The sequence below is a fragment of the Pelophylax lessonae genome (genome assembly GCF_965119305.1).
Source record: "Pelophylax lessonae genome assembly, chromosome: 2".
NCBI lineage: Eukaryota > Metazoa > Chordata > Amphibia > Anura > Ranidae > Pelophylax > Pelophylax lessonae.
In genome coordinates this window covers 14,490,445-14,505,349 of record NC_138769.1, presented here as the reverse complement: position 1 = coordinate 14,505,349, position 14,905 = coordinate 14,490,445, and the positions used below count along the sequence as shown (strand labels likewise).

The following is a 14,905-nucleotide window of genomic DNA, read 5'->3' as shown; positions in this document are numbered from 1 at the left end:
GAATCAATTTAAAAATAACGAATATACAACACGAATTACGAAAAAAAAAAAATCATTCCAACATACCGACTATGACGAAACAAAATTATTAACTTAAAGCAGAGCTCCACCCAAAAAGGGAAGCTCCACATGTCTGCCTCCTTCTCCCCTCTGGTGCAACATTTGGCACCTTGTTGGGGGGGGTGCAGTGAGTACCTGCTTTTGACAGGTACCCGCCCCCACTTCCTGCTGAGTTCGCCGCAGCCTGCCCATTGAGATAGTGCAGCGCAATTCACTCATGCGCAGTGAGGATCCGGCTGTAAATAAATGTTTACATAATCTCTACTCAGGTAGCGGAAGACCATGAATAAGTACCTGGCAGATTGGGTTACCGGAAGACCATGAATAAGTACCTGGCAGATTGGGTTACCGGAAGCATACAGCCCTATAAGAGGTTATGCTTTTTGATACTTATTCATGGTCTTCCGGAACCTGAATAGAGTTTATGTAAACATTTATTGGTGGATCTATTTTAGGCTTATATGACTGGGAATTTGCACAAAATCAAGTGCTTTCCCGACACACACAGAAACTCGCTGCTACTTAGCAGACGTGTGTTGGTGCCATCAGTTGTTAACGGCAGTCCCATGCATCTGCTGACACGCATCAAACCGCATGGCTCACTGTGGCTTGTTTTTTTAAAAAAAATAAAAATTCAGGGACTTCTTTTCTGCGTTTCACGCATGTAGGCAGTAGTGATCGACCAATACCGATATTTTGGTCATCGCGTATCGGCCGATATTGGCTGATATTTTCGTCCATTAAAAACTATTTTTTTTTTCATTAATTTGTTTTTACAGGTACTCTTGTGGAGGGATCTGGGGGTCTAAAAGACCCCAAACCCCTCCTCTGCACTTAAAAGCCCTCAAAACGCCAAGTTTGGCTGTTTTGAATGCTGTCATTTTCTTGAATTTGGCGCCAGTACCCGGAAGTGATGTCATGACATCACTTCCGGGTTTTTACATGGAGACCCAAATAGAGCTGAATGCGGCCTTGATCGGGTCTTCTCTTCAGCAGCCGTGCAGGATGGTTGCCCGGGTCTCCCGGTGGGACGGGAGACCCAGGCGAGCCACGGAAGGCGGCTGGAAGGGGGGGGGGGGGCGTCCCCACCCGCTCCTTGTAACGACAGCCGAGTGACTTCTCAGTTGCTTCGGTTGTCATTACAAGACAGCTATAGACGCCGGTACTGGGGTATTGCCTCTAGCTGCAGGCATCACTCCGGTACAGCACTTTCCTGAAATATCGGCAATATCGGTTACCTCCGGGGCCGATTCTAATATATCGGGGGAAAGTGCAGATCGGCCAAAAATCGGTCAATCTCTAGTAGGTGGCCTGCTGAAACGTAAGGGCTGCCCGACATGCGATGTGCTGGAACGTTCGGAAACCCGCACGTTCGCTCACATCTGAGAGCCTAAATGCATGGAATCTTCAACAAAGGAAAGGTTCATGCTGTAAGAAAACTGCGTGGACCTATAGGAGGCTCAGAGAGGCATGAGGCCATACCATGTTCTGTATTGCCCGACCCCGGATTAGTTTCTGCAGGAAGATGACAGCCAGCTCCTTCTCCTCCTCACCCTGGAAAGAGAAGAGAAATACAATGAAAAGGTGAATAAAAGAATGGAATTCTTATTATTGGAAAGGAATTATGAAGGGCGGGCATTAGAAGAGGCTCACCTCCGGCGGCTCCGGGACTCTGGGGGTGGCGGGCCGGGGAGCTGGTTTCTCTATCTTCTGTAAGAAGCGGAGTGGCTTCTCAGGCTGCGGAGAGCGATTCTTCTTTTTCACCAAAGTCTGGGGGACACAGAAAGGGTCATCACAGGGAAAGGGTCATCACAGGGAAAGGGTCATCACAGGGAAAGGGTCATCACAGGGAAAGGGTCATCACAGGGAAAGGGTCATCACAGGGAAAGGTTATTAGGATACCATGGATGGGGATCGGATTTCTAGATGCTACTGAATTATCTAATTGATGACATCCACCAATACAGAGGCCGTCATCCCTGGACTCATTCCTGAATTCCTCATGCCCTCCCTGGACTCCTTCCTGAATTCCTCACGCCCTCCCCGGACTCCTTCCTGAATTCCTCACGCCCTCCCTGGACTCCTTCCTGAATTCCTCACGCCCTCCTTGGACTCCTTCCTGAATTCCTCACGCCCTCCCTGGACTCCTTCCTGAATTCCTCACGCCCTCCCTGGACTCCTTCCTGAATTCCTCACGCCCTCCCTGGACTCCTTCCTGAATTCCTCACGTCCTCCCTGGACTCCTTCCTGAATTCCTCACGCCCTCCCTGGACTCCTTCCTGAATTCCTCACGCCCTCCTTGGACTCCTTCCTGAATTCCTCACGCCCTCCCTGGACTCCTTCCTGAATTCCTCACGCCCTCCCTGGACTCCTTCCTGAATTCCTCACGCCCTCCTTGGACTCCTTCCTGAATTCCTCACGTCCTCCCTGGACTCCTTGCTGAATTCCTCACGCCCTCCCTGGACTCCTTCCTGAATTCCTCACGCCCTCCTTGGACTCCTTCCTGAATTCCTCACGTCCTCCCTGGACTCCTTGCTGAATTCCTCACGCCCTTCCTGGACTCCTTCCTGAATTCCTCACGTCCTCCTTCCTGAATTCCTCACGTCCTCCCTGGACTCCTTCCTGAATTCCTCACGTCCTCCCTGGACTCCTTCCTGAATTCCTCACGTCCTCACTAGACTCATTTCTTGTAAGCAGGTAATCTGAGGGGAACCCTGATGTCTTTCTGAATCTTCCTGATCTAATGACATCCTAATATATGTAGTGTTTTCTGGGTCATGACACCATGTGACAGACTGTCAGTGACTCCGGCAGACAGTGTTGTCATTATTTCCCCTGACTTTTCAATACTGTACCCCCCCCATCGGATAGAACGGGCCCTGGGCTGGACACCCTTCCACCCAATATTTCCTCTAATGCCAGGATGTGAAATGCAGGGACGGGGCACCTGCTGTCACTCTGCACAGTGGATCCCATGACACTGAAGAGGCGGAGTTAAAGCAACCAGCAGAAGACTTCTCTACCGTCTCCGGTTACCCCGGCGCTATACTGACATGAACACAGAGAACCTTCTTGTTGCACGCCGAATGGAACCTCACTCCCTCACCTCGTGGACTTGCTTCAGCTCGCGGTCCAGCAGAGCGTTGCGTTTCAGGAAGCCGTCCCTGGTGGTGGTCCTGGGTTTGGGGGAGCGGACACGAGGCTGGGTTACAAAATCTGGAAGATTGGCCTCCAGGTCCAGCAAACCTGAAATAACGAGACGCAACACACCAACAATCAGATTTATGGCAAATCCTAAGAAGTATTTATATTTAGTTTCTTATGGGAATTATTGATTCTGAGAGGATTTTTATAAAGTCGCTGAGGACAACTCATCCATGTTTGATTGATAAAGAACGATCTTCACACACAGGAAAGACACTTCTCAAAGTTTCTGCAGAGATATGGAAACTTTAACAGACATACACAGTATCTCACAAAAGTAAGTACACCCCTCACATTTTTGTAAATATTTTATTCTATCTTTTCATGTGACAACACTGAAGAAATGACACTTTGCTACAATGTAAAGTAGTGAGTGTACAGCTTGTATAACAGTGTAAATTTGCTGTCCCCTCAAAATAACTCAACACACAGCCATTAATGTCTAAACCGCTGGCAACAAAAGTGAGTACACCCCTAAGTGAAAATATCCAAATTGGGCCCAATTAGCCATTTTCCCTCCCCGGTGTCATGTGACTCATTAGTGTTACAAGGTCTCAGGTGTGAATGGGGAGCAGGTGTGTTAAATTTGGTGTTATCGCTCTCACTCTCTCATACTGGTCACTGGAAGTTCAACATGGCACCTCGTGGCAAAGAACTCTCTAAGGATCTGAAAAAAAGAATTGTTGCTCTACATAAAGATGGCCTAGGCTATAAGAAGATTGCCAAGACCCTGAAACTGAGCTGCAGCACGGTGGCCAAGACCATACAGAGGTTTATCAGGACAGGTTCCACTCAGAACAGGCCTTGGCCATGATCGACCAAAGAAGTTGAGTGCACATGCTCAGCGTCATATCCAGAGGTTGTCTTTGGGAAATAGACATATGAGTGCTGCCAGCATTGCTGCAGAGGTTGAAGGGGTGGGGGGGGGGGGTCAGCCTGTCAGTGCTCAGACCATACGCCGCACACTGCATCAAATTGTCTGCATGGCTGTCGTCCCAGAAGGAAGCCTCTTCTAAAGATGATGCACAAGAAAGCCCACAAACAGTTTGCTGAAGACAAGCAGACTAAGGACATGGATTACTGGAACCATCTCCTGTGGTCTGATGAGACCAAGATAAACTTATTGTGTTTAGATGGTGTCAAGCATGTGTGGCGGCAACCAGGTGAGGAGTACAAAGACAAGTGTGTTTTGCCTAAAGTCTAGCATGGCGGTGGGAGTGTCATGGTCTGGGGCTGCATGAGTGCTGCCAGCACTGGGGACCTAGAGTTTATTGAGGGAACCATGAATGCCAACATGTACTGTGACATACTGAAGCAGAGCATGATCCCCTCCCTTCACAGACTGGGCCGCAGGGCAATATTCCAACATAACGACCCCAAACACACCTCCAAGATGACCACTGCCTTACTAAAGAAGCTGAGGGTAAAGGGGATGGACCGACCAAGCATGTCTCCAGACCTAAACCCTATTGAACATCTGTGGGGCATCCTCAAAGGGAAGGTGGAGGAGCGCAAGGTCTCTAACATCCACCAGCTCTGTGATCTCATCATGGAGGAGTGGAAGAGGACTCCAGTGGCAACCTGTGAAGCTCTGGTGAACTTCATGCCCAAGAGGGTTAAGGCAGTGCTGGAAAATAATGGTGGCCACACAAAATATTGACACTTTGTGCCCAATTTGGACATTGTCACTTAGGGGTGTACTCACTTTTGTTGCCAGCAGTTTAGACATTAATGGCTGTGTGTTGAGTTATTTTGAGGGGGCAGCAAATTTACACTGTTATACAAGCTGTACACTCACTACTTTACATTGTAGCAAAGTGTCATTTCTTCAGTGTTGTCACATGAAAAGATGTGAGGGGGTGTACTTACTTTTGTGAAATGCTGTATGGGGGGAGGATCACCAGCACCTTATTACTCTCCTATAAAAAGGTTTCCCAGCTTTTTAAATAGAACCTGTTGTTCTTTTTAAAGATTTCTAGATACATTTTTAATTTTTAAATCAGATCAATTTAAATAATCACATAAATGCTGGTTTTAAATATACATAAACCCCAGGAATAAAAATATAAATATTACATTAAATAAAAAAAAAATATATATATAAACTAAAAATGTGAAATAACAAAATAATATAAAAACTATATAAACTATAACAACCCCCCCCCCCCCAAGTTAAATAATTATAAAAAGGAAACTTGCAGTCTTTCTAAAGATTTGTAGATAAATATTTCATTTTGAAATCAGACCAATTGAAATAATCATACAAATGCTTGTTTAAAGGATAGTTGAACCCAAGAATTAAAATATAAATAATACATTAAATAAAGATATAAATATTTAAAATGAAAAATGTAAAAAAGCAACAAAAAAATAAATAAATAACAAATATTCAAAATTTAAATCAGACCAATTAAAATGATCACATAAATGTTTGTTGTAAGGATATAAATAACTCAGAAAAGAAAATATAATTATTACATTAAATTAAAATATATCTAAAATGAAAAAAAAAAAAAAAATAAGCTACAAAAAATATCAAAAGGTAAAATATTTTAAGAAAAGAAAAAGAATATAAAACAAAAAAATAATAAAAATAATGATCCAAATGAAATAACAATAAAATGATTATGATTATTATATTTTAATTTTTATTTAATTATTTTATTTTTACATTTTTATATTTTTATTATTTTTACTTTTGAATAAAAAAAAAGTAAAAATAAGAATTAAAAAATATAAAAATGTAAAAATAACCAAAAATATAAACTACATAAAAAAATTGAACAAAAAAAAGATTTAAAAAACGAAAACAACCAAATCAAAATTTAAATAATGAAATAATAATAATATTATTATTAATAATAATAGAAAAAGTAAAAATATTTTTTCAAAAATTATGAAAAAAATGGTAGAACAAAAAATATAAAAGAAATAATCAAAAATTAAATAAAATACTTTGATTACTAATCCGCATATAACTTATACTTTCAAAATAAAAATTAAAAAAAATATATATAATATTAAAATGTAAACATTAAAATGTGCTTTATTCCAGCTTACCAGTGTTTAGATAAGGTGTCTGCATTTGTTTTTTTTTTACCTGGTAACATTTACTCGCCGTACTACACTGAACTCCGTGCACAGGACGTGACTGCAGCTTTAAATCCCTCAGATGTGGTGGCTACATTGTATTTTTCCATTTATTTTCACCCCTGTGACAACGCTCACTCACTGTACTGTATCTATAGAGGGGAAGTGTTGTCACCCCAGGCTGCTCTCCTGATTTGGGCTACCGGCTCCTCATCCCCATTACATAGGGGAAGTTGTTTTGTAGTCCCCAGAAGATAGCCAGGAAAGCGAACATTGTTTGAGACCTCAGTTCAGTGCAGGAACTTACAAGGAAATTGGATTTCTGGCAGGATAAACAGGCGTTTTCTGTATATGCAAAAAATGAACTTAAAATGTCTAAAAAAAGAGGAAAAAAAAAAAAAAAAGGAGAATAATGTAGCCACCACATCTAATGATTGCTTATCTGTAATAGATTATATTTGGGTTTTTGGGTTTGGATCCGTGTTTTACAACCTTTTTTCAGTCAAGGCACCCTTTAAAAATGATGGAGAGTCTCGAGGCACTGCATTCTAAAATTTAAAAGCTACTCTAATAGTTTTACATAATGCAGCAACATCCACAAGTCCGAGTAGGACGTTCGAGGTGATCGCTCAGCTAATGTGACTCCAACGCTGATGGAGAGGGGCGGGGGAGGGTCAAACAAGGATGCTATGCAGGCGACGGACATCCTCCTTATCAACTGATGATGTCATTGATTGTTAGGATGCCGGGAGCTAGAAGGTAGTAATGGTGCGCAATGGACGCCTGTGACTATTGCCTCGTTTCCACTGAGCGGTATGGTACAATTTTTGCCGTTTCCATTGTCAAAAGTTGTGAATAGTACTCTAATTCCGATCCGTACCACTTTCTTGGGACCCTTTTGTTGGGGTACCAAGCAAAATCGCACCGTACCAACAGGGTGGAGCTACACTCTGCAGAACGTTGATTGGTTGACCATTGGTTCACCCCGCCTATCAAGTGACGTCGATCACTACTTTCTGGCTACACCACGCCTATTATGTAAGGGTACTCTTGGCGGTGGAAACGCAAGCCTGATCAAGGTGTACCATTCCGAACCATACTGAACTGTACTGAACCGAACCGTACTGAACTGTACCAAACCGAACCGAACTGTACTGAACTGTACCGAACGAACCGTACTGAACTGTACCGAACCGAACAATACTGAACTGTACCGAACCGTACCGAACCGAACCGTACTGAACTGTACCGAACCGAACCGTACCGACCGAACCGTACTGAACTGTACCGAACCGTACCGTACTGAACTGTACCGAACCGTACCGTACTGAACTGTACCGACCGAACCGTACTGAACTGTACCGAACCATACTGAACTGTACCGAACCGTACCGTACTGAACTGTACCGACCGAACCGTACTGAACCGTAACGAACCGTACCGAACTGTACCGAACCATACTGAACTGTACCGAACCGTACTGAACTGTACCGAACCGTACTGAACTGTACCGACCGAACCGCACTGAACTGTACCGAACCGTACCGACCGAAGCGTACTGAACTGTACCGAACCGTACCAAACCGAACCAAACTGAACCAAACCAAACCGTACTGTACCGAACCAAACCATACTGAACTGTACCGAACCAAACCGTACTGAACTGTACCGAACCAAACCGTACTGAACTGTACCGAACCGAACCGTACTGAACTGTACCGAACCGAATGGTACCACTCAGTGGAAAAGAGGCACCAGACTGACTGCCTGTGACCATACACCAACTGCTGCAGAAGAGGAGGCAGCAGCCACCCTCCTTCCGGGACTCTGCTCACCAGCCAAAGACCCTGAGCACATGTGCTCCTGGCTTTTATACCACACCCCACAATGCACCGAGACAGCAGTCTGTTCCAATCACTGGGCTGTGTCAAAGCCTGTGTGCCCCATTGGTCAGGTTTCCTCCACTGTCCAACATGCCTCCCTATTGGACCAGTGGGGACACTCCCCAGACCAGATGTATCACGCACTGAGCACCATGAGCAGACCTAACTCACAGATCCTGCTCTCTGTTAAGCAAAGAGCAATATAGATTTCCCTGCTGCTCCTCTGATAGGCAGACAGAGCCAAAACTATACTCTCCCACTAGCACCTACCTATGAAGGTGCTACATAACTAAAAAGGATAGCCTTCATCCACAAACCAGCTTGTATACAATTTTTGGGCAATTTTTAGGCATTATGCCAAGGCACCCCCTAAAGAAACCTCAAGGCACCCTAGTTGAAAAAGGCTGGTTTAGATACCCAGACGTTCGAGAACTTCACCTAATCTAGGATTGGATTGGACAATGCTTGGCCTGTACACAGTCCTGGCAGGATCACTTCAGGATGGCAGGTTCATTTTTTTTAAAGGGATGTGGGTGACGGACGTGGGTATCAGATCCCTGTCCTCACTAACTCGTGACAAAGGACCGGCCAATCTCATACCCCGCCGTCACTTATGTAACAATGCCACTCCAAGCTGCACAAAGATTTTTCAGCTGGCGGGACCACAATCTAGGTGCCAGCAGGCTGAGAGCGATTGTCACTGGGCTAATTAAGCAATTAACCCTTTCAATGCCACCACCTCTGTTTGGCCCGAGCGGGAGGAAGCTCAGAATTCTATAAATACCAATTATTATTTTAGAATCACCGTCTGTAACATGCACTATCACCACAGACAGGAATGTTCAGAGGATTTATCCTGTACAGCACTCTTCAATGTTAGCTTGCATTAAGCGCTTAGGAACAAGGAGAACACTTATCAAAATAAGATTTTAATAATAAAAAGGTCAAAGTTGGTGCAAATAAAATATTTACAGGAAAACGGTGTTTCAAAGAAATAGAGACATAATTCAGCAATAGAGAAATAAGGTAGAAATGAGAAGAAAGAATACTTGCAGCCAATATTCTGGGTGTTCAGTCGATGAGCCAGGTGTTATCGGTTCTCAAACTTGACAGATGTTCCTGCTTTGATGTTACTATGAGAACTCTCTAACTGCTTAGGGGTCTCTCTTTTTCTCTGGGATCAAAGGGGTGTGGACAGATGCCCCTGACCAATAAAACGGAGTGGCCATGGGCTGTCCTGGAGTTATGACAATATCAAATCCTGCCCTTATAGACAGTTTTATACCACTATTCATATCTTTCAATATGTACCGGCTAAATTCTCAAAACTGATAGATCATGGCCCAGCATTAAATCTCGCATCCAGGGACACCAAACACAGAATATCTCAGATAAACTTGTCACCCAGGGAATACCTGACAGCTATCTTCCCTTCTATATGTGCTAGCATGGTCATGTATGACCTTAAAGCGGAGTTCCAGCCATTCACTCACCTATCCAACGGTCCAGCGATGCGGCCGCCCGAAGCCTCGATCCTCTCCCTCGGCGCCGGCATCACTGCTGTGGGCACCCGGCTGTGACAGCTTGCGGCTTCACAGCCGGGTACCCACTGCGCATGCGCGAGTTGCGCTGCGCGCCGTGATTGGCCGGCAATCTTCTGGGACCTTTGACATGTCCCAGAAGATTGCAGGGAGGGAGGGGGAGAGGAGAACTTCCGCTCAGGGCGCCGCGGCGCTCCGAGCGGAAGTGGGAGCGGGTACCTGTCAAAACTAGGTACCCGCTCCCCCCCCAAAAAAATGACATGCCAAATGTGGCATGTCAGGGGGTCAGGACTCCCTAAAGTGGAAGTTCCACTTTTGGGTGGAACTCCGCTTTAATTCGTTCAGTATGACATTCCTCATCCAAACATATACTTATTGTTAATGGGTCGTGTTCCTGTCTGAGTTTATGAACAGTGTGTGTATTTGTTACGTTTTGAATTGGGTGGGGCTCTACGATTGCCTTTTATGATCCCCATTAGTTCTGGTTATCCTTAACGGATTTGGTCAAAGTTTTACGAAAGGCCTGGACAGCAGAAACAGACATCCTGCCAGGACTCAATTCGCGGTTTACAGCTCTGCACAGGCAATAGTACTGGTTTTTGATGTCTCCGAGTTGAGATAACGGCTCTTTTGAAGTGTGCATTCCATGGATTAAAGGAGGTGAGGATGGGGAGAATATCGGTGTGTGCATAACTGTTCTGCAAGACTGTCATGGCTGACCTATAATGACTGAACAATATGGCCGCTTGCTACAGCTTTTCCTGTGTCCAGTACGGGACATCATTACACCCCCAATACAAGGAAGGTTTGCTTAGTAGATCATGTGGTGGCCAGGTTGTGCACATGGTGGCCGGGCTGTACACCTTTAGCCAGCTACTGTCTAACCTCTGTAGGTATCTGTGAAGGGTGACAGAAGATGTCTCACCTTGGTAGGAGTCCAGAAAAGGGCTTTTCACTGCATATTGTGCAGACAGGTGATCCAGGGAGTACCCGGTCCGGGAGAGGGGTGCGTAGGTCTGAGAGGCGTAGTTGGAGTAGTCCTGGAGGATGTCACGCCTCTCCAATGTTCCTTCAACATTGTCCATCTTCTTTGTTAGTTTCCTGATGGCTGTGGAGTACCAGAGAAGAGACATATGAGATGTAAGAGTACTGATAGAGACAGTGCTGGGTCAAACCCGTGCCAATATAATAGCAGGAACCTACAATCTCAGACCTTACAGACCCAAGACATTGCCTACCAAATTACTCCTGCACTTGGCAAGCATGGAAAAAGCCACTGCAGTGGGATTTGAACCTCCCCATTATTCTTCACTAACCACAATGGTCCACGTGTATCAGTCTCGTGTAACGCATACGTGCAGCAACAAAGAGGATGGGCTTTAACACCCATATGCTGCATATATATAGGGCTGCTGTTAGAGAACATGGGGCCCCATACATTTCCCCCCTACCCCATGTAAACATAGTTTACTATGCTTAAGTTATGAATGAACACAGTGAGTGATCAGTACTGATCATTGATTGTGTTCAATCAGGAAAGGAAGGGGCTGGGAAATAGGACACTCTCCATCCTGAAGGATCCGATATTGTGCTTGCAGCTGCTGGTGGGAAGCCGGCAGCACTGCGGGGTCAGGGGAGCATTGAGGGAGGCGGAAACCTATGGTGCACAGGGAGGGTATTCTGTATGGTGGGGGGCAATTACTGGAACCATTCTCCTGTATGGCTCCCTCTGCAGCAGTTGAAAGCCAAGGGGAGGGAGAGGGGAAGATACCAGCTGCAGAGGGAACCATACAGGGGATTGGTTCCAGTAATTCCTCCCCCCCCCCAAACCGATCACCCTCCCTGCCCACATCCAATTCACCCTGCTGCCTGGGCGCCCACTGGTGGTACCCCCTTATCCACACCCCTGGCGGGACCGGCTCCTGATCATGTGACTACTATTATAGCCAATTACATGATTGTGATTGGCCAATAATTCCAGCCTATGGCGTACATGTAAAGACCCTGTTCCTGTGCCAGTGTCTGTCGTACGATTGACCCTTGTGTCCCCATGGCCCTCCATTGGATACTAAGTCCAGGCTGTACATAAAGCATCTTTGGCTTTGCTTTTGGCATCCTTTACCTGTCTTGTGCCTCAATACTCTAACCGCAGTGCTAAGTCCGGTCCAGTGTCCACCCTTCTCTGGGTACCCCGACCTTGCTGGCTTTGTCTGTCTTGCCTTGCCGGGTGAGCAGTAGGACTCCTTTTGACTACTAGGAGGCACCATGTCTCTTTTCCTTCAGCAGATGTTACTCTTTTGGATAATACGGTAAGATATATCTATGAACCTGTATAAGCTCACATTTGGGGAGATTGTGAAATTGTGATGCCTAGCAATTTTGTTTGTTGTGCATATCACTGCTTACTCTTCCCTTGAGCATTACTCACTTTATATCTCTATTTAGAATCTTTAATGGACTACATAATTTGGTCCCTGAAGAAGCAGTTATATGAGGGATTACACCTCGGCAAAACATGTAGGACCGGTTATTCATCTTATCGATTCCTTTTTGTTAAATATCCAATGTGTACCTTTTTGCTATCAATTTTATTGTATCTATTGTTTGCACTTTAATAAACTTGTTAATTTTATTATTGGTGTATATATATATGTATTACAACAGAACATATTACAGCCCCAGAAAATCCCATGTTTTGGATGGGTTGCAGTCCATCGACATTGGTTTGCTTTGGACTGCTCCCAACCACTTTTTCTCTAATATTAAGTCAATAGGGATGTGGCTGATATATGCTTAGTGAAGTGAGCCAACAAACTCTCACCCTTTTACTACAAATACCAACAAAGGAAAGCTCTATTTGTATGAAAAAAAATGAATATAAATTTTATTTGGATACAGTGTTGCATGACCATGAAATTGTCAGTTAAAGTAATGCAGTGCCGTACAGTGCCATTTAATAGCATCATGGGCCCTGGGGCAAAGTAATGCACTAGGGCCCCTACCAGCTTACATCAGGTGTGCCCATTACAGCGCCCCCATACATCAGGTGTCCCCATATCACAGTACCCATATATATCAGATGTCCCCATCAAAGTGTCCTCTTACATCCCCATCCACCAGGTGTCCCCATCACAGTGTCCTCTTACATCAGGTGTCCCCATCACATCACATCATGTGTGACTATCCACCAGGTGTCCCCATCACAGTGTCCTCTTACATCAGGTGTCCCCATCACATCACATCATGTGTGACTATCCACCAGGTATCAGATGTCCCCATCAAAGTGTCCTCTTACATCCCCATCCAACAGGTGTCCCCATCACAGTGTCCTCTTACATCAGGTGTCCCCATCACATCATGTGTGACTATCCACCAGGTGTCCCCATCACAGCGCCCCATGCATCAGGTGTCCCCATATCACAGTACCCATATATATCAGATGTCCCCATCACAGTGTCCCCTTACATCAGGTGTCCCCCATCACAGTGCCCGCTTACATCAGGTGTCCCCATCCACCAGGTGTCTCCATCACAGTGCCCCCTTACATCAGGTGTCCCCATCACATTGTCTATATACAGTAGGTGTCCCCATACATCAGGGTCCCTTATCACAGTACCCATATATATCAGATGTCTCCATCACAGTGTCCCTTTACATCAGGTGTCCCCATCCCCCAGGTGTCCCCATCACAGTGTCCCCTTACATCAGGTGTCTCCATCCACCAGGTGTCTCCATCACAGTGCCCCCTTACACCAGGTGTCCCCCATCACAGTGTCTATATACAGCAGGTGTCCCCATACATCAGGGTCCCTTATCACAGTACCCATATATATCAGATGTCTCCATCACAGTGTCCCCTTACATCAGGTGTCCCCATACAGCAGGTGTCCCCATTACAGTGCCCCCATACATAAGGCGTTCCCCATAACAGCCCCCCCCCCCCTTACATCAGGTGTCCCTATCACAATGTCCTCATACATCAGGTTCCCCCACCACAGTGCCCCCATAAATCAGAGTTGTGCCCTCCCTCCCCCCCCCCCACCCCTCTGTACTCACAGATCACAAATGCTGTTCCCACCTGCAATAAAAAAAGGCATCTCCTCCTTCCTGAGGAGAGTTTTCAGTCTCAGTGCCGTCCCTCTTTCATCCCCTGCAGGAGGGAGGCGAAAGCGGAATCCTCTGTCTTGCAGAAGCCAGCCGCTGCTCCTTCTAACAGGAGGGACATTGCAGTTGCTCCTATCAAAGAAGAGCACCACAAGTGGCCAAATTACCTGTGACCCCCCCCCCCCCAGCACAGCGCCTGCCACTCCCCCTTGCCCTGGCCCTGACCATGGGGCTCCCATGCACCTGGGCAGTGCCCAATCATTAAAACGGCCCTGGTGCTGTATCGCAAAATATGGCCTGGTCATGAAGGAGGGTAAAAAATCCTGCAGGTGAAATGGTTAGAGATTAATAAAACCGATGAGCGGAAGGACAGATGAAAAGACAGATTCCAATTCCATCTCTATCAGGTTGTGATTTCCTTTACCTTTGATGTGTTCCTTCTGGATCTTCTTAATTCTCTCTTCTTTCTCGGTTTGTAGTTTGCTCCACCTTTCATCCAGCCGCTTTGTGTCCAGCTCATGCTGAATCCCTTTACGTTGTTGAAGAAGCTTCTTCAGCACCTCGAGACGAGCCTCCTGCAGCCTGAAATTTATTAAGAACAAACACAAAGATTTATTGATATGGTCGCCTTACCCACCAGATATAGCTAGATAGAAGGTGGAGGTAATTTTTTTTTTTTTGGGGGGGGGGGGGGCTCTACCTATAACACCCCGAGCTCCCCAGCTCTGTGTCTATCAAACTTGGTATTTTTGGTGTTCCACCCACTTTCGGATGCCCCTCCTTCTCTGTTGCAGGAATATGCAAACTGTGGCCCTCCAGCTATGCAAAACTTCAAGTCTCATCATGCCTATGCCTCTGAATGTCATGCTTGTGGCTGTCAAGTCTTGCAGTGCCTCATGGGACTTGTAGTTCTGCAACAGCTGGAAGGCCAGTTTGCATATTAATGGTCTATTGTTTAAAACTGACCAAAAACCCAGCAAAAAAGACCCAGGAAGGAACTCAGCGCAGGGTTGGTGTACTGGG

At 45.6% G+C, this 14,905-nt stretch overlaps 1 protein-coding gene across 1 annotated transcript in view; it reads right to left on the bottom strand.

The window, feature by feature from the left end:
- Nucleotides 1-14,905, bottom strand: part of CFAP91 (cilia and flagella associated protein 91) — a 67,719-nt gene that overhangs the window by 26,762 nt on the left and 26,052 nt on the right. The window contains exons 8-12 of the mRNA XM_082246968.1: nt 14,307-14,464; nt 10,704-10,886; nt 3,167-3,306; nt 1,714-1,830; nt 1,543-1,614 (exon numbers count right to left, since the gene is read on the bottom strand). Coding sequence (XP_082103094.1) covers nt 1,543-1,614; nt 1,714-1,830; nt 3,167-3,306; nt 10,704-10,886; nt 14,307-14,464 — 670 coding nt within the window. The remainder of the gene's footprint in view (nt 1-1,542; nt 1,615-1,713; nt 1,831-3,166; nt 3,307-10,703; nt 10,887-14,306; nt 14,465-14,905) is intronic.